Raw genomic sequence first — 20,485 nt, 5'->3', positions numbered from 1 at the left:
TTTAATTTTACTTCATGGAAAGACAAAGCCTTTTGTTAATAATGTGCCAAAACTTAACTACTGTTTCCTTCATGATTTAGAGTAACATAAACTAAGGTTTTCTTTCAAATTTAAAAACTTCTAAATTTTAACCTTTTTTTTCTCCTTTCAAATATTTCTACGTAGATGAACATCTTTTCTTATTGAAGCCTAACTTTTCTGTTATTGCCAGTATTGAACAATCCCTTCAATATCATTTAGTATGGAGGTATAGATGCAACAAAGTCAATGAAATTCGTATCTTCCCCCGAGATGAAACAAAGACAAAACTCAGTCACAAAACTGAGAAATGGGAATACCTGGTAGGCAGTTTAATTCCAGAACAAAATCTAACCAACCAGAGAAATAACTTCTACATCTTGAATCAGCAATATTCCCTCTCCCCCATCCTTCTCAAGGTGATGTAAGTGGATTCTTTTAATTAGCATGCTATTTTAGGATAAACTCAATTATATATTATTTCTTTAATAATTTAATTCATAACTTTACCTGAAAAAACATTACACGTATTGGTGAGATTGGAATTGAATATCAGCACAGCCTTGTCAGCCAGGCCGCAAGCCAGCATCTCTCCATCCCCTATAAAGAAGAGTGTCTAATTATTTGTATTTGAAAGCAACAAGGACCTAATATGCTGCTTCTTTTAGTCATAAAAATCACACGTCACTACAGCAAAACAGTCATCATAATATTTTGTATGCATTTTGTATGAACATCACAAACTCGTAGAACTTGGTATGAATTTTATTGTCCTAATATATTCTCAAAACAGTTATTTGTCATGAGGTAGAAATTCACTTTTCACAAAAGAAGTGCTACAAAATTTAAGTGCAGAAGTTTTTAGCAGTCATTTAAAGCTATTTCCTTACATTCATTTTTTAATACCTTCTTATTAAATTTATATCACCTTTTCTTATATATTAGAATAAAAAGCACATATTAGTCATTTTAGATCCCTTCTTAAAGGTGATAAATTTCCTTCATACGGTAATCCTAAAAACTACTCAAGTTCAGTTAAATTGTTCATTTATATTGGTAATCAGCGGAGGACAGAAAATGACAGAATAGATTTCCTTAATGTCTTCATAATGGCAGTGATTTGTGAAACTGAACTGTCTGCTCTAAAAATATTCCTGAAAAAATTAGAATAATAAAGAGCAGATAAATGAACTAACTGCACATTGCAGGTTCAGAATACTATGTTCCACAACACATTTTTTTTCCCACATTATGGCAATATAAACACATTAGAGATCCATATTTCTAATCTCTGAGAGTCATCTACTAAAAGTTAATTTTAAGTGGGACACATAATGGGGTAGACTTATATGCTAAGCACAGGCATTCCAGAGTCTTTTTTTCTGTTACCAGTTATTAAATGCATCAGTATGCTAAACTAACAAAGAACTACTTTATGAAAATATTTTTCATTTTATTCAAGAAGAAATATTTCAGCTGACTTTTTCTCAAAGAACTAGTAGTTGAACATGCTAAATAATGTTTTTAAATAATTTCATCATAAAAATAAGTACTCCTAGACAAAATATTACAAAAAACATGTGCCCTAAAAACTCAAAGGTATGAAGTCTTTAGCTAAAGGGTGGTGCTCTTCTGCAGATTTTCCCCACTTTTCCTAAAGTTTTGAGTGTGTGTTTTCAGCATGAGACCTCATTGGTAAGTATATCAGGTAAGCGATATATGGTAAGTCATACATACACAATTAACAATACCTAAACCTTCTTGTACATATAGAATGAGAGAAAATAATTTTGCATAGAATTTTGGAGTCTTGTTTTAAGGAATATAATCTCAAATCCTCAGAAAACTGTTTTCTAACAGAGCAATAAGTTGTAACACCTCCAATACTACAAAAGGATGTTTAATAAATCTAAGAAGGTTTGCATTAACTTATTAACTTATTAATGAAACTTTACAACCTCTTAAGCTTTACTTATATTTTCTACTTAATTTTCCTTCTACTATTTTTAAAGATGCACATAGTATTAATTACTGTGATTTTTTTTCTTTACAAAGACCACTTGAAAGACTGTTCCAAGCTGCAATTCCAAGTTGCAAATTTGCAACAGAAAATATATTGTAACATATTGTAAAGCTAGGAACCATCTGGTGAACACAGACTACAACAATAACAAAACACCCTTTACAAGCTTAGAATAATATGATTTTTTTACTCCAAGAAAAAAATCTCTGCAAGTTTTGCTAAACCTTGTTTTGCTAAACTGTGGTTGTTTAAGCCTGTCTGTGCATGCGTGTGTGTGCAAGAGATAGACAAAGACAGAAATAGAGAAAGATGTTCCTTCTTCAGAGTAAGTAAAAGGATTTATACTTAAAATGTGTTATCAAAACTATAGCAATGCTTTTCCTTGCTAAAAAAGACCTTCTGGTTTTAAGCGCAGATAACATTCCTATAAATAAGCTCTCTGCAACCAGCTTCTTTCAGGAGCCATAAAAAGAATTTCTTCCCATTCTCTAGGAAACAGGTGGCTGGAATATATTTCAGAAAAGTTACTGATTGTATCCAATTCCTTTCATTTCTTGAAGATTAAAGTTGTGCTTGTCCCCAAAATATTTCTAAAGATAAATATTTTTAAATACTTTGAGAGTATTGTGGTTTGCAGAGTGTACATTGACATAATTATATACTTGGTAATACATTTGATTGCTAATCTAAGAAATGGTTTCTATGTAATATTTATACAGATTGGAAATGACTAAATTTATTATAAGACTCATTTCTCCAAAGCAGTTAAGAAAAATACCCTTCTTTGGATTATATGGAAGAATTCTTTTTTTATTATTTTAATATATAAAAACTGAATAATCTTGCATAAGAAGTAGGAGTATTCTGATTCTTTTCAAGCAGAACTTCAGCTTTTAATATACCCTAATGACACTAAGTAAAAGTCTCAGAAAATAAATTCCTTAGTGAAAGACCTTGTAAGACTACTAATTTTCAAGTTGTAGTAGAAAAGTCAAAGTTTCCAAAAGGAAACAAGACGTAAAATCAGACAAGAATTAGAATCCTTTGGCATATGTGTTAGCAGCTTGCATGGTTTTGCAAGTTAAAAAAATTATGATCGAACAGTACGTGATATGTACTGTTATGGGAATCTACCTAGTAAATCCACGGTTTTAATAAAGCATGTCATTCAAATTTTGTTTTTCTTTCTGCACACTGACACAACTGTACATTTTATAAAGCCCGTACATACCAGAATACTGAATGCAACAAATTGGGGTCGGCTTACAAGTAACAGATATATCTTTCTCATATTTGATTGGAGGATAACTTTCCAATGGATATTCTTTATTTTTACTTCAAAGAAGGAAAAAAGAGAAAGAGAGAAAAAAATATTAAGATATCTAAACCCAGTACATTTCCATTTCAATTATGAGACACATGTGCTTTGGGAGCTATTCTAAACATCTTTATATAAATATTTCCTGGAAAATTTATATTAAATCCAAGATAAGAGGCAGAAGGAATTTTAAATTGTCATACTTAAATTACTCCTATCACCAACTGTTATGAAGTCATGAGATCACAAATTAATATGGACTTCTACACAAAATCAAACTTCAGTTGCATAGCTATCTAGTAAAAGTATTTAAATAATGCAAACCCTACCTTGTTTAATGGATAGTCTGATAATCTGAATCACTTGCTGCAGTCATTTTATAGCAAATTTACAAAGCCTTTTAGTTCTAGTTATACTCCTAACTAAAAAGTTCCAATGAGAGAAGCGCCTACAAACTGTATTTCCAATAAAATTGTATTTATCCTCATTTTAATTTGTTCCTCCTCAAATGGAGTTGCTTGATTGCCTACCATTTACAAGTTGTCTTCCACTTTGATACCTCCTTTTTCTTCGGGTTATTATTTGGAGAAAACATGGTCATTCTATAAGAAAGAATACAGAATATTCTATATGAAACATTAAATGTTTCACAACAGAAATAGTTTATTTCAAACAAAAAACAGTCCTACTTCCTTCTTATTATTTATGTCTACTTGTAATGTCAGTAGGCAAGATAATGTACACATTGACAACAAGATAACATTCTAATGATCTAATGCTCAAGTTTGCACCTAACTTTTGCTTTCTGTGAGTTATTTGTTGGATATTGTATTCTGAAGGTGACAATCCATTCATATAAAGTTCTCAGACATTTCTTTCTGCAAGCTGAAGAAATGAGAAGAGTTTAATTGTATGAGAGACAGGATGCCTAATATAGATTTTGAGAAGAAGTTGAACACTCACCAGAAGCTGTGAAAATTTTGTTTTACAACATATTTTTTAAATTATTTTCTTTGACAACATTATATCTGTTTTTCATGAGTCATTAATTTCACAGTCATGAGTATATGGCTCTATTATGTGACAAAATATCACAAAACAATAAAACAGACAAAATAGTAATGTATCTACTCACTGTGGTGCTGCTGTATAACCTGATGACTTAATTTTATTATGGAAAACCAATGCCTGATCTTTCACCATGCTTTTCCCTCCTATAGCAAAATAATTGAATTTCATTAAATTTTTTTTAACATTATATTTTTACAGTTAAGGTAGACAGTTAAGCTAGCACAGCAGAAATATTTGATGTCTCCTTATGTTACAAAACACCTGTGACCAATCACTCTAAAACAGTGATTACTGAGAAAAGAAACATGAACTGTTACACTGCAAAACATCCGACCTCCAATAATATCAGTGAATAGGAACTTCTTCTGACACGTTCTAAGAAACTTTTTTCATCATTGATTCACAAATGTTTGGTAGTTTATGCTTAGACTTTATATGTACTAGCTGTATTCACATTTTAAATTTGGAACATGGAATGCATCTAAAGATCATTAACAAACTGGCTGGTGGCTAAACAGAAATATTTTGGGTTTTACATATTTTAAGTCATTAATAATGTCTGCATTCACACTGCTGTACTAAGAAGCCTGAAGGGCAGCCTCCAGCCCAAAACTAAATATGAGCATTTCATATCAGCAGAAACAAACTAATTAAATAAATGATGTAAAGGGGGAAAACTTGTTGATATTCCCAGGGAAAAACTTCAGGTGCATTGGGAGTGATCTCCTGTGCCCATTTATCTGTGCTGAGGATAGAAGCTCCTTCAACTCCCACCAGCCGTCCTTTCTCTTCATGCAGTGATGAGGCAGAAAAGGGTCCTTCCTGGGAAGCTCCCAGTACCACTTTCCATAAGAGACCATAGGATTTCCTTACAGCACCTACTCTATCTCAGTGTGAGGTGTCAACAAGGGTAGTACAGGCATCAGTGCTGGGTGTCCAAAGCAGCCTGGAATTCTAGCTACAACACTGCAGATCCATTCTCGCAATATAATACAACAGTAAAGATGTATAATCTGACATTCTAACAGGTCCAACAAATACAATCAATATAGTAAAAATAGATTATTTCTACATGTATAGTTATCAATATTTTTATATTTTTCCTAAAGAAAAGGTAATGATGAAAAAATGATTTTGCAGGTATTTTTTGGACTTTGCTTTACTGTTGCTAATCAAAGAAGCTACAAGTGCTTCAACGGCAACTGGAAGTCAGACATTTTTTAAAAAAACAGTAAAATATTGAGGCAAAAATTAACTTCCTAAAATTGCAGATATTGACAAAAGATTATTCAGGACAATAAAATTAACCAGTGAGTCAATTACTGTTATTAAAAATATAACTTTATTAATTCGTTTCAAGATTGGTTTATACTTACCAATTGTTTTACTAGAGGGTTCTTTCATGTTTTTCTTTAAACCTTTACACAATGGAGAATTTGTCAATAAAGAATACCTAAGTTATAAAAACCAAGCACAAAATTCAATAAATGCAATGAACAAAAGCATCAGATGAGGAAAAGTTGTTAAAACTCTTTAGATATTTGTGTACATGTGTGTATGTGTAATACCAGGAAGGTTTTCATAAATACAAATCAGGCATATCAGATGAGTTATCAGCTCAGATACCCAGCAGCACATACAAGCCTTGGCCCTGAATAGATTCACAGACCATTGCATTTACATGTTAAATCCCCTTTCTGTGAATAATAACTGATCATTTTATTATAAGCACTAAACTCAGCACTTCAGTGTATATTGTAGGGTTTTTATTGCCTTCAAAAAGTCAGGATTTCCTGGAAATCATTTACAGGCACATGAAGGACAAGAAAGTAGTAGTCAGCATGGATTCACCAAGGGGAACTCATGCTTGATCAACTGACTGGCTTGGTAAAAGAGGGGAGAGTAGTGAGATATTATCTACTTTAGAATCATAGAATCATAGAATGGTTAGAGTTGAAAGGGATCTTGAAGATCATCAAGTTCCAACCTCCCTGCCATGGGCAGGGACACTTTCCACTAGACCAGGTTGCTCAAAGCCCCATCCAAACTGGCCTTGAATGCTTCCAGGGATGGGGCATCCACAGCTTCTCTGGACAATCTGCTACAGCATCTCACCACCCACACAGTAAAGAATTTGTTGCTAATATCTATTCTAAATACACCCTCTTTCAGTTTGAAGCCATTCCCCTTTGTCCTATCACTACACCACCTGACAAAAAGTCCCTCCCCACCTTTCCTGTAGGCCCCTTTTAAGTACTGGAAGGCCTCTATAAAGTCTTCCCAGAGCCTTCTCTTCTCCAGGCTGAACAACCCCAACTCCCTCAGCCTGTCTTCATAGGAGAGCTGCTCCAGCCCTATGACCATTTTTGTGGCCCTCCTCTGGACCTGCTCCAACAGGTTCATGTCCTTCTTATGCTGGGGGCTCCAGAGGTAGATACAGTACTCCAGGTGAGTCTTACGCGAGCAGAGTAGAGGGGCAGAATCACCTCCCTCGACTTGCTGGCCACCCTGCTTTTGATGCAGCCCAGGATGCTGTTGGCTTTCTCAGCTGTGAGCACACATGGCTGGGTCATGTTGAGCTTCTCATCCACCAACACACCTAAATCCTTCTCCTCAGGGCTGCTCTACATCCATTCTCCACCCAGCCTGTATTTGTGCATGGGATTTCTCTGACACGCTTGCAGGACCTTGCACTTGGCCTTGTTGAACTTCATGAGGTTTGCACATGCCAGCTTCTCAAGCTTGTCCATGTCCCTCTGGATGGCATCCCTTCCCTCCAGTGTGTTGACCGCTACACACAGCTTGGTGTCATCAGCAAAGTTGCTGAGGGTGCACTCAATCCCAAAATCCATTTCACCAACAAAGATGTTAAATAGTACCAGCCCCAGTACCAATCCCTGAGGAACACCACCTGTCACTGCTTGCCACTTGGACATCAAGCTCTTCGCCACAACTCTTTGAGTGCAGCCATCTAGCCAATTCATTACCCACTGAGTGGTCCATCTGTCAAATCCATGTCTGTCCAATTTAGAGACAAGGATGTCATGCAGGACAGTGTCAAATGCTTTGCACAAGTCCAGGTAGATGATGTAAGTTGCTCTTCCTTTATCTACCAACACTGTAACCCTATCACAGAGGCCACCAAATTTGTCAGGCACAATTTGCCATTAATGAAGTCATGTTGGCTGTCACCAATCACTTCCTTATTTTCCATGTGCCTTAGCCTTCAGTAAGGCTTTCCACACTGTCTCCTCATAGAAAAGCTGATGAAGTATGGGTTGGATGAGCACACCGTGAGGTGGACTGCAAAGCAGCTGAACAGCCAGGCCCAAACAGCGATGATCAGTGACAAAAAGTCTAGTTTGAGGCCTGTAACTAGTGTAATACCTCAGGCGTCAATACTGGTCCAATTCCATTTGACATCTGCATTCATAGTAAAGTAATTTAGTAAAGCCTTTGACACCATTTCCCCCAGCATTGTCCTAGAGAAACTGGCTGCTCTTGGCTTGGATGGGCGTATGCTTCACTGGGTAAAAAACTGGCTGGGTGGCCGGGCCCAAAGAGTGCTGTTGAATGGAGATAAATCCAGTTGGCAGCTGGTCACAAGTGGTGTTCCCCAGGACTCAGTACTGGCGCCAGTTCTGTTTAATATCTTTATCAACGATCTGGACAAGTGGATCAAGTGCACCCTCAGTAAGTTTTCATATGACACCAAGTTGAGCGGGAGTGTTGATCTGCTTGAGGGTAGGAAGGCTCTACAGAGGGATCTGGACAGGCTGGATCAATGGATGAGGCCAATGGCATGAGGTTCAACAAGGCCAAGTACCAGGTCCTGCACTTGGGTTATAACAACCCCATGCAGCGCTACAGGCTTGGGGAAGAGTGGCTGGAAAGCTGCCTGGCGGAAAAGGACCTGGGGGTGTTGGTCGACAGCCAGCGGAATAGGAGCCGGCAGTGTGCCCAGGCGGCCAAGAAGGTCAACAGTATCCTGGCTTGCATTAGAAATAGTGTGGCCAGCAGGAATAGGGAAGCGATCATCCCCCTGTCCTCAGCACTGGTGAGGCTGCACCTTGAATACTGTGTTCAATTTTGGGCCTCACTACAAGAAAGACACTGAGGTGCTGGAGCATTTCCCAAAAAGGGCAATGAAGCTGGTGAAGGGTCTAGAGACAAAGTTGCACGAGGAGCAGCTGAGGGAACTGGGGTTGTTTAGCCTAGAGAAAAGGAGGCTGAGGGGACACCTTATCGCTTTCTGCAACTACCTGAATGGAGGCTGTAGCGAGGTGGGGGTCAGCCTCTTCTTCCAAGTAACAAGCAATAGGACAAGAAGAAATGGCCTCAAGTTGCGAGAAAATTTAGGTTTACAAAAACTGAGGAGGTTTCGATTGGATATTACAAAAAATTTCTTCACCGAAAGGGTTGTCAAGCATTGGAACAGGCTGCCCAGGGAAGTGGTTCAATCACCATCCCTGGAGGTATTTTAAAGACATGTATATGTGGAACTGAGGGACATGGTCTAGTGGTGGACCTGGAAGTGTTAAGTTAATGGTTGGATTCAATGATCTTAAAGGTCTTTTCCAACCTAAATTATTCTATGATTCTAACAATCTGGATGAAGGAGCAGAGTGTACCCTCACCATGTTTGGTGATGACACAAAACTGAGAGGAGTATCTGATACACCAGAAGATTGTGCTGCCATCCAGACAGTCATCCACAGACTGGAGAAATGGGCTGACAGCAACCTAATGAAGTTCAACAAGGGGAAGTGCAAAGTCCTGTATACCCAGGGAGGCACAACCCTATGCACCAGCATATGGCTGTAAGGAAGACAGAGTCAGGCTCTGTGTTATCTGCCCAGTGAAAGGACAAGAGGCAACGGGCAAAAACTGAAATACAGGAGGTTCTGTCTGAACACCAGGAAACAGTTTTTTTACTGTGAGGGTGACTGAGCTCTGGCACAGGTTGCCCAGAGAGGTTATGGAGTCTCCCTCCCTGGAGATATTCAAAAGGCGCTTGGACATGGTGCTGGGCAACTGGCTGTAGGCGGCCTTGCTTGAGAAGGGCAGTTTAACAAGATGACCTGCAGAGGTGCCTTACAATACCAACCATTCTGTGATTCTGTAATTTCTGCCACTCAGTACAACTAAAACATGACAGGAAAACAGGTAGAAGGAACCCATATCAACAAATAGCACTGTATAAAACCATCTGATGCACGCCAGTGTCTGGAAAACTAATGCATAATCCAACTCAAAGGAAAAAAACTTTTAAAGTTATTCTGTACCTGGCAATAACCGATAGACTGTTTTTGTTTTGACACAGCAGAAAATCATTCCTCTGAGTTCTCACCAATGCAGCAAGGTTAACTTCCAACACAGCAATCATATCTTCAAACATTGAGGTGATCAAGCATAAAATCTGCAACAATTATACCATAAAATAATGCTCCATTTACTTCATAATTTAAGCTCCAACACTGAAGCTTTTATAATGGAAAATGAAATCACTTTGTGACATTTATGAAAATTAGTTAAAAATATCCATGGGTTTAGTCTTGCAAAGCATTAAACAGTAAAAAGTGGTTAATGCTATCCTTCAAAAAGATACTTATGTTGCTTAAATATGTGTCTTAACAGACTTGCATACCAGTCACAGAAATTCCAATACCTTCTACAATAGACATATTTCTGCAGCAAGAGTTGTGAGAAAATAAGTACACATGAAAGAAAGACCAGTTTTGGAGACATGCTGATAATGTGCTAAGAACTGAATTTAAAGGAAAATCCTTCTTTAAAACAAAACACTGCTATGTTAAATAGGTAGAAAGACCTAGATTCAGTTCAGCTCTTTAGGAAAACTGTAACATAAAAAATGGAGTATACAAACAAGAATGCCTTTTATTTCCTTAAAAGCACTTTTAGTGACTTTCCACAGAAATTTTCTCACAACTCAAATATTTTCACAGATTTCTTGGAAGGATTCAGAAACAGTTCATCCTAACATTTGTTTAAGCAACAAGGTGTAACAATGTTTGTATCTTTTTTTCCCCTAAAAGATTGCTTCTGCTCCCCCAATGGTCGTTCTTGACATTCAAAGTACACACTGAACACTATAAAAATAATTCACCTTCTGCTTATTAATCACTTTGGACAGTACACAAACTGTGAGAGCTTTAAAACTACTCAGCTATGTAAACTAGTAGATTCTATAAAGAAGAATACACCCTCTCCCGAGAAACTACTGTGTAATTCACACCAAGCAAAACAAATGTGTACATTGATCTGTAAAAAAATGCATAATTAACACTTATTGAAAAAACTGGAAATGTAAACATTCAGTAAATCAATGTCTACTGTATACTTACCTTTCCATTAACTGCCTTCCGTGTTAATGCACACGATCCAGCAAACTGAATGCTGAGGTCACTGTAATCTTTGCCAAAAAGAACATAGTGCTATAAAATTGTATTTGCATTTAAAAATAAAAAACTATCACTAAGACAGGAAAAAAAATTATTCATACTAATTTAACACCACCATAATCCACTGTCTTCAGTATATATCCTTCTAGCTTACCCCCACATTATAAAGTAGGAGTAGCATAACATTCCTTGTACTATTAACAGTCATAAACTGCAAAATCAGATAAAAAATCATTACTAGCCACTAGAGAAATCTAGTGTCGACACATCTTCTGAGACAAGGCAGCAATGCCAGAAAAACATATAAAAATGAATTAGAAAAAAAAAAAACATTTAAAAACCCCCACTTAGTCTCTACTGTATTCTGCTATTTCACAAATTAATTCTTACTCTATTTATATCAGATAACAATGGAAAGCAATCATATTATAGTGTAGTCAGATATTTTACAATCATACCTTTGTAAGATAAGAAACCTTCTAATTCAAAGTTTGCCAAATTAATTATTAACAAACCAGTAGAACTTCCTATCCAAAAATAGGTAGTATTCAGGGCAGAAGATCTATTTAAAACAGGAGAAAAAATTATTTGAGTATAAAGAAGTTTTTCTTATTACCATACAAGACACAGCAATGGGTGGTTTTAATACTTGTTACCCAATCCCGGGACAACAATAACAATAAACGACATCAAAACATAGGTTTTAATTTAGAGAATTTTTAAAAAACTCTGTAGCTCAAAGTAAAAAGTTTCAATCAAATGGTGAAGTTTTGAAAGCTAACAACAGAACACAATCCTTGATTTTATGTAAGTGCTCATGGTAAGTCTAAAACAGTATAGGAAATACTTTTCTTCAAAAATTACTGTGGTTTGTAACACAAAGATGCTGTAAAAGCACTGTATACACGAAGACAGAATTCAAACAAGGAGGCAAATCCACATATATTCTTACTTTTACCACCTGTAATATGAACATACAAAAAGCAGTGCAATTTAAGGTGTGTTTGTACATAGTTAAAGTACAAGAGAAAAAACAACAAAAACTAAGGGGGACAAAACAGGCAAGCCTGGAACATCTGTCTCAGTCTATGCTTAGCAGCAGTAGTACTGCATTTAGGGAATTAAACCCACCCTTTGCAAACACCACAGAGAAGACCAACTGGTTACAATTTCAGTCAACACGCTCACAGAAAAAAAAAGGTTATCAAGCATAAAATTATTATAACAAAATAAGGGTTGTAATTCTCAAAAACTAAAAATGTTTTGATGCCACAGTTAAAAACTGACATCATGTTCAATGTCCTAGTTTCAGCTGGGACAGAGTTATTTGTCTTCCTACTAGCTGCTGTGTTTTGGATTTAGTATGAGAATAACTATGAGATAGCACCTATTGTTTTAGTAGTTGCTAAGTAATGTTTATATTAAGTCAAGGACTTTTTCAGCTTCTCATAGAAGCTGAGGGGGAGCACAGACAGGACAAGCTAGCCAAAGGAATATTCCATACCACAGATATCTTTCTCAGTATATAAATAGGGGCTAGCTGGGGGGCAGGAATCCACAATCACTGCTCAGGATGGGCTGGGCAATCGATCACCAGGTGGTGAGAGCAGTGCTTTGCAACACTTTATTTTGTATATTCTTTTACCAATATTATTACTTATTTATTTATTTATTTATTTTCCTCTTCCGTTACTGTGCCATTAAACAGTCTTTATCTCAACCCACAAGCTTTTTTCCTCCTTTTTCTCCCTCTTCTCCCTATCCTGCTGGGGGGAGTGAGTGAACAGCTGCATGGTCCTAGTTGCCGGCTGGGGTTAAACCACAACAACATTTTAATAAATTTTCCAAATAAGAGTGAGTAGACTTACTGGTTTGATTTGCAAAGTCAGACTATAAGAGTAAGGGTATGGAAGAATATAAAGCTGAAACTTGGCATGAAAAGACTCACCACAGTGGTTTAATACTTTTCTTATTAAAAAAACAACACAAAAAGCAAACCAACAAACAAACAAAACAGAATCTGTCAAATACTTTAAAAAGCAGATGGGGAAAGACAGTTTCAGTTCTGGTTTGTGATACTTTTATGTATAGTCTTATTGGTGGTTTGCACTGCTTTCATACGTGGCAGTAAGAGACATTTAATTTGTTAATTCTTTGAATTATTTATGAACAAGTGGCACTATCAAGTTATTATGAACAATGATATCAACTGATATCTACAGGAAGTTGGTCTCACACCCACTTACTCAACATCAAAAACCTTAGGGAAGTATGAGACCCATAATTTTTTGCACATCAGTGTTGCAAAAATGTTTCATTGTTGCATTTCATTGTAGGCACAAAAACTGGTAAATCAGGGATTCCTCAGTTGTTCAGAAAAATCTGAACCACCTGCTAAAACCAACACATGGTAATTTAAAAATTAAACAGAAAAATACTTCTCAATACAAAACTCTAAACCCAAAAGATAACGGAACTCGATTAATAGTAAGAATTTAATGGTCATGGTTGTTTATAAGCAAAACAAAACCTCCAACTGTGATGCAATAGCTGAAAGGGTAAATAGTTCTTAGATGAACAATGCCAGGCAGTATCAGGTGGGTATTGGAAAGTGATGTTATCTCAATTTGGAAAATTATTTCAAATAATTTATTACAGTGGATCCATTTCAGGCAACCATGTCCAAAAAGGGCATTGAAAAAGAAATGAGACTGAATTTCTGAAAGTTCAAAAGCAAATATTAAAAAAGTTACAGAAAACATGCCTTATACAAGGTGTAAATTATTTTACCCAGAAGGGTAGAGATAACTTGTTCATGAGCTATAATTTGCTATGCAAGGAGGGAATTTGATAGTATCTGCTTCTAGACTATAAAAATAAAAAACACACCAAGAGCCAATAACTGTACATGAAAAGAGGGTAATTTGGATTAGAAATAAAATGGAATGAGTCAGTTGCTGGAACAACCTAACTAGAGACATGGTGGATTCTTTATCACTGGAAAACTAAACATCTTTCAAGATGTGCTGTAGTTCAAATCAAACCTTTAGTTTTGATGAAGACAAAGTTTTGCTGATTTGAGAGTGGTATTATACAAGCAATAAAACTAACTGACTGTAATAATTCATCTTCTGGCCTTAGAGTTCTGACATTCCATTAAAGTATGTCTGAGATGTACATCTTCAAAATCACCATTTCCTTCCTATCAATGGTAGTCTTTCTGAAAATGTAGGCATCATGAAAATAACTATTAAGAAGTACTTCAATTTGACATAAAAACAAACAAAATGATCCAGGACTGCCGGGTATTTTTCTTCTCTGTTTATCAAAAATTGTTTTATTTAAAACAATTTCTTTTCACTGCTCTCCAAGTGGAGACCAGTGATGAGTGGTGTTCCTCAGAGGTCAGTACTGGGACCTACACTGTTCAACATCTTTGTCGGCAACATGGACAGTTGGGTCGAGTGCAACCTCAGCAAGTTTGCTGATGACACCAAGCTGTTTGGCGAGGTAGACACACTGGAGAGAAGGGATGCCATCCAGAGGGACCTGGACAGGCTGCAGAGGTGGGCCCAAGCCAACCTCATGCAGTTCAACAAGGCCAAGTGCGAGGTCCTACATCTGGGTCAGGGCAATCCCAAGCACAAATACAGGCTCAGCAGGGAATGGCTGGAAAGCAGTCCTGAGGAGAAGGACCTGGGGGTGCTGATTGACGAGAAGCTCAACATGAGCCAGCAGTGTGCGATCACAGAACAGAAGGCCAACTGTATCCTGGGCTGCATCAAAAGAAGTGTGGCCAGGTGAAAGGAGGTGATCCTGCCCCTCTACTCCACTCTCTGGAGACCCCACCTGGAGTACTGCATCCAGCTCTGAAGTCCCTAACATAAGAAGGACATGGACCTGCTGGAGCGTGTCCAGAGGAGAGCCACAAGGATGATCCAAGGGCTGGAGCACCTCTCCTGTGAGGAGAGGCTGATAGAGTTGGGGCTGTTCAGCCTGGAGAAGAGAAGACTCTGGGGAGATCTTATTGCAGCCTTCCAATCCCTAAAGGGGGCCTACAGGAGAGCTGGGGAAGGACTTTTTACTAGGGCATGTAGTGACAGGACGAGGGGGAATGGCTTTAAACTGGAAGAGGGCAGGTTCAGATTAAATATTAGGAAGAAATTTTTCACTTTGAGGGTTGTAAGGCACTGGAACAGGTTGCTCAGAGAGGTTGTTGAGGCCCCATCCCTGGAGGTGTTCAAGGCCAGGCTGGACATGGTCTTGGGCAACCTGGTCTAGTGGGAGCTGTCCCTGTCTATGTCAAGGGGGTTGGAACTCGATGATCTTCAAGGTCCTTTCCAACCTAAACCATTCTATGATTCCATATCCAACCAGAGGATTAATGAGTTATACCTGTACAACCCATCACAGGCAAAGGGTGGAATAAAACATGATGGGGCTGATGAATTTACCCAAATGACAATTATAAATAACAACAAAAACAAGTTGTTATATGAAACAGTTCTTGTGGCAGTATCCAGAACAGATCCCCAGGTGCCTTATAATATGGTTAAACTTCTCTTCAGGAAAGAAATGCAATATAAGTATTATTTTAGGCATCTTTCCTCTACCTGGCCAACCAATTCCATGGAAAGAAATAAGAACACCACGTTTGAAATGTCTGTCTCTCTGACAGAAGTTTGGGTAGAACAGGTTATATAGTTCAAAAGTTATTTAAATTTGGAAGGCAAACTGACACAGGTACACAGTGACTGCATCAGACTTATTTCCTCTAGGAAAGCAAACTTTGGCCAAATAAATTTGAGCTTTTCATTCTAATTGGCTTCTTAATTATTTTTTTTTAATTTATCTTCTCTGATCAACTGGTATCAACAGATGCTAAAATGGCTATTCCCAATGCCATTTTTATAAAACTATTTTTCAGATTAGAAACCAGTTTTAACTTTGTATCAGTTTGTGTATATTATCTGCTTAAGACTAGGCCACCAAAACTTGCAGATCACTAAATACATTCTTTGATTTTCCTATTGCATTTTTGAAAAAATACTAAGTTGCAGTAAAAATAATCCAAGAACTCCTAGGAAATGATTCCAGCAAAATACTTGGTGTCATTTTAAAGGACTTACATGTTTTTTTCATTACGGAAACATACTAAAAAGTCACAGTGTTCAATTAAGAGGATGGGCAATGATGTTTCCACTGATCCTTTTGGTCTCGCGTTGTTTGTTTTGCAGATCCTGGAAGTATTTCGCCCTTCACCTAGGAAAGACAATCAACAGTACTAGCTATCAAAAAACAATGAAATAAGGGAAACAAATAGGATTTAAGAGAGAATTAGAAGTAGTAAAGTAGCATGAACTAAGACCACACCCAAGAAGTTTCTATTTCAAAAGATGGATAAATCCTAAGAGCCAGACCTCTTGAAACATCTTTCCTCATTATTATGTTATTGTTACTATTATCTTCTTTCAAATACATAGAGATAAAATCCAAAGAGCCTACTTAAGGACTGAAAAGGAGTTGGTGGAATTTAGGTGTTTTCATCTCAAAAAGTGATTCTGAAAGACATATTCCAACAACCCTTAAATACACTGGGTAATTTTCCACTTAGCCCGAAAAATTCTTTGACACTAAATTTACAACATAATTCAAAAACAAGATGGAAAGACACCCCAGTTTCATCTTCCCAAGGAGTCTCCAATCCATTTATGCATGTGCAGTGCGCAGTGAATTCAGCCTTAGGCACAGATTCTACATCACTCTCTCAAACTTCCACAGGTGAAAATGCCATCCATATATTTTAAATAATGACAAGAAATGTAGCAGTCTTTCTCATTAGGTTAGGACCTTAGGATTATTGAAGCTGGACCCCTAAGCAGCTAAGACCACAACAGTCATTGAAGCCAGAAAAAGAGAAAGCAAGGGAAACCAGATCTCCTGTTCCCCAAAGAAAGCTCCCTTTTGCTTGCCTTTAGGACGACCTCAACTCACTTTAGCTTGTGTGCAGATAGTCTGAATGCCTCATTTGGGAACATGGAATCACCTTGCTGAGCTTGCCAGTGCTGTCTTTAAATACTTTTAAGTACTCTGTGTTATACCCCTAGAAATACCACAGCTAGAGAAATATCATATCATGGATGCACTGGTATGAATTAAAAAAAAAAAAAAAAAAAAAAAAGATTCCTATAAGCTTCAAAGGTAGCTGAGAAATGGCACTCCACTTAGTCAATGGATGAATTTTTAGGGATTGATTCTGTTCTCACTGAAGCTTTGGACAATGAATTCAATAAAACACAAATACTTAATAATTCACATCATGCAATGTTTTATAAGCAGATGCATTGGCCAAGATTTTCTTACAGACATACATGCATAATTCTTTCCAGATATGTCAAATAATTCTTTCCAGACATGCCAATACCTGACTTCATATCAGCTTCAGTAAGAATTCCATGCCACAGTCTGAGAGTCGTAACCCTATCATTTATAATAAATACTCATGGTATAAAAAGCACACAATCAGTAGGCAGTAACAACTATAATATACCATAAACAGCACTCTAGAAGCACTGTGCTACCTATTTCTTTTCCAGATTTCCACACTTTATTATAGAATTTCTCTTGCTCTTTCTTTAAGTTGATAAGCGCTATGCAACGGTAATTATGATCACTGATTAAACTGAAGATCCAAAGCTGCAAGAAAAAGAAAAAGCATTTGCAGTAACCTTTTGACACTAAACATAAAGCTTACATGAATACAAAACTAAAGGTCCAATATTTAAAACTGTTGATGTAACTAATGAATTTTTGTATCTGGAATCTCACCTTGGACCAGAAATTCAATTATATGCATTTCTAACATTATCAAAGGATATATTCAATATTAGCAAAAGCAGCCATTATACATTTGAACTGCATATCTAATTCCCACATTTTTATGTCTTGGAAAAAAGTCCTCATAGATTATTTCCCACAATACAAAGTCACAAGTAACTTGCATGTAATTGCTCACTGAGTCATGTACATGAGTGCCATTTATACCTTTCACTTTTCAGGCATCACTATAGTTAAATCTTTAATTTTCTTCACAATTCACTGTACCGTAACAATGAAGGAAAACAGCTGGAAAATCTCATGTAAATGTATTCTTAACATTAAATTATAAAGAAGGTGAAATGCATATTCACCTTTATAACATTTTGATTAGAATTCCAACATGCTGAAATCACAGTCTCTTGCATTTATTGTCATGTGTTTCATTCCTTGGTCAAAACAGGAGAATCCTATTTTACACCTTTTTTCTTTTAAAACAGACCTATTTATAACCTCTCAGTGTACTCTTCTTATATAATCACTGATTGTGCTCTTAAAAACTTTGAGGGTTTTCAGGAAAAAGTTTCCATTTTGTAATAAAGGCCTTATGTACCATACATGGTTTATGCTCAAAGCATTGAATTATGCTTACTAAAATAACTGTTGTAACAGATCAAAACATGCATGTGGATTGTGAAGCTTTTTTATAGACAGGTGCATTAATAACAGTTGACTGTTTTGACACAGAATCTAAGTTTAATGTGTAATTCTTACCTGTCCCTCAGCACATCCAGTGATAATCTGTTTATTTTCTTCATCAATTAGCAGACTTAACAAAGGAAATGCTGCTTCAAAAAAGGTAAAATTATTTCCACAGTAGACGCAAATCGGATATATAGTTATAATACATGACTCAAAATTTAATCCTCCTATTCATAAAGACAGGTGCAAAAAATCCCTTATGCAATTGTTAGGGTTGCAAAATGGTTCGTGTGCCTTTGTGTTGCTCAGGGCTTTCCATTTGCAAGTCTGTGGCCTGCCTTTCAACACAGCTGCCATGGCAGTGGTTTTCTGCAGCCTTTCACCCAAGCTGCTGTGGCACGGTTTTCAGAGCCGCTGTGGCACGGTTTTCAGAGCCCCTGTGGCAGTAGTTTTTCCTTGTTGTTCCCATGCTGTTAGTCTCATGGCCTTGCACTTGCAAATCCTAATATTGCAATTAAGGCAGGTTTTCAAGGGAAGCAATTGCCACAGGCAACCAGGGAGGAATAACCCTTTCTTTCTCTCCTTTCCTACCATGTGGTTTTAGCTTTTAGTTTACATGAGGTCATCCAATAATATGTACGCACAAAGCTTATCAACCAATCTCCATGCAGCTCATTCTCCAAAAGCGTGCTCCAATCACCACTAACAGCACCACAAGCAATAACAACCAAAGGGGAGTTTGAGTAGGTCCTGTTGGAAACTAGATGGTTGCTGTAGGTAAAGTGCTATTGGAGGAGGGGGTCCCTGCTGCACTGGAGGCAATGCTTGCCTTCCTCCTCTTCTCTCTGTTTGCTCTCGTCTTTCCACAAAAGTAGCTTTCACCTTTAAAGTCAATATATGCCATCAGCTGCAGACATTGCTAATACATCTACAGATGGTATAGCATTTCCTTCCATGCCATATACAAAACTTGAAAGAAAACAAGTACACAGTACCCAAACAGTGGAACTGTACCTACAAAACAGCTCCATTTGCATATCTCAGCAAATGACAACTTACATGCATACCCTGTACAAAAAGAGCTGTTTATGAAAGTACATTAAAACTATCTACCCAGAAGTACACTTTAAAGGAAAATATATCTACTACTGTCTTTAAAGGATAATAAGTTTACTACTACCTAGTTTACCAGAATTATTTTCACTATATCAACTAAATACTTCTATAATAATTTTATATTATTTAGGGATTTTTTGCCATGGGAAAGTACGTATAAAAACTTACTTGTTAATACTCCTGACTGATACATTAACTGGCCGGCAGAATAGTCCCACACCTTTAGAGAAAAAAAAAAAAATAGGCACCTACTTAGATCTTTAAAGAAAACACAAACTTCAACGGCCATCATGTGGTGAAAACAGAGAAATGCAACCATTGAAAGTGATGCAATATGATAACGATTTTTTTCAGCATTTTTTTCTAACTACGCAGGGCTTCATTTAATTGATAAGTATCCATAGTGAGGAAGGTGAAACTCACCTGGTATGGATACACAGAGTAATTAGAAGTACTTATTATCATCTTTTCTTGCGTTGATCTCTTAGTGACTTAAGCTAAATTAATGAAAAGACATACTTGAACTGGTTCTAGATTTCACAATTTTCATATTGGGCTCTGAGACAAGAGGTCATTATTAATAATAATGATACTTACATATAAGACCCACATATAAGTCAACTTTCAGTATTAACATGACTGTTTCTGATACATTCTGTGATTAATAGTTGATTAAGAAAGCTAAATAAAACCAAATTTTTCCTCTCATCTTGTTACTTCTATGAACCTTCATCTCCACAAGTACTTCCACTACATTTATCATAGCTATCACAACTGGGATTGAAAAATCAGTCAGACAGTCAGTCCCTGCTTTCTGAACATGGCTGTGAGCCTTTATTTAGCTCCCAAGCTTTTCTCTTTGTTCATGTTTCATTTCTCACTGAATGTAAACATCATTCTTCTGAAAAGCTGTTTCCTAAGATCTTGTTTCACAAATTTATCTGAATAGATTCTCATCTGTTTCACTTCTTTAGCCAACGGAAAGGGCTAGGGGAGTAT

General features: G+C 36.8%; 1 protein-coding gene across 1 annotated transcript in view; it reads right to left on the bottom strand.

The window, feature by feature from the left end:
- Window positions 1-20,485, bottom strand: part of WDR27 (WD repeat domain 27) — a gene marked incomplete at both ends in the record, with an annotated part of 133,242 nt that overhangs the window by 106,653 nt on the left and 6,104 nt on the right. Inside the window, 12 exons of the mRNA XM_082480707.1 lie at window positions 529-618; window positions 3,273-3,376; window positions 3,890-3,961; window positions 4,495-4,573; window positions 5,807-5,883; window positions 9,716-9,849; window positions 10,796-10,863; window positions 11,311-11,414; window positions 15,982-16,114; window positions 17,434-17,548; window positions 18,443-18,513; window positions 19,655-19,706. Of these exons, the coding sequence (XP_082336833.1) occupies window positions 529-618; window positions 3,273-3,376; window positions 3,890-3,961; window positions 4,495-4,573; window positions 5,807-5,883; window positions 9,716-9,849; window positions 10,796-10,863; window positions 11,311-11,414; window positions 15,982-16,114; window positions 17,434-17,548; window positions 18,443-18,513; window positions 19,655-19,706 (1,099 nt within the window). The remainder of the gene's footprint in view (window positions 1-528; window positions 619-3,272; window positions 3,377-3,889; window positions 3,962-4,494; window positions 4,574-5,806; window positions 5,884-9,715; window positions 9,850-10,795; window positions 10,864-11,310; window positions 11,415-15,981; window positions 16,115-17,433; window positions 17,549-18,442; window positions 18,514-19,654; window positions 19,707-20,485) is intronic.

This window comes from Vanellus vanellus (genome assembly GCF_965231255.1).
Source record: "Vanellus vanellus genome assembly, chromosome: 3".
NCBI lineage: Eukaryota > Metazoa > Chordata > Aves > Charadriiformes > Charadriidae > Vanellus > Vanellus vanellus.
Note: the sequence above shows the minus strand (reverse complement) of the source record. Positions and strands in the feature narration are given on the sequence as shown.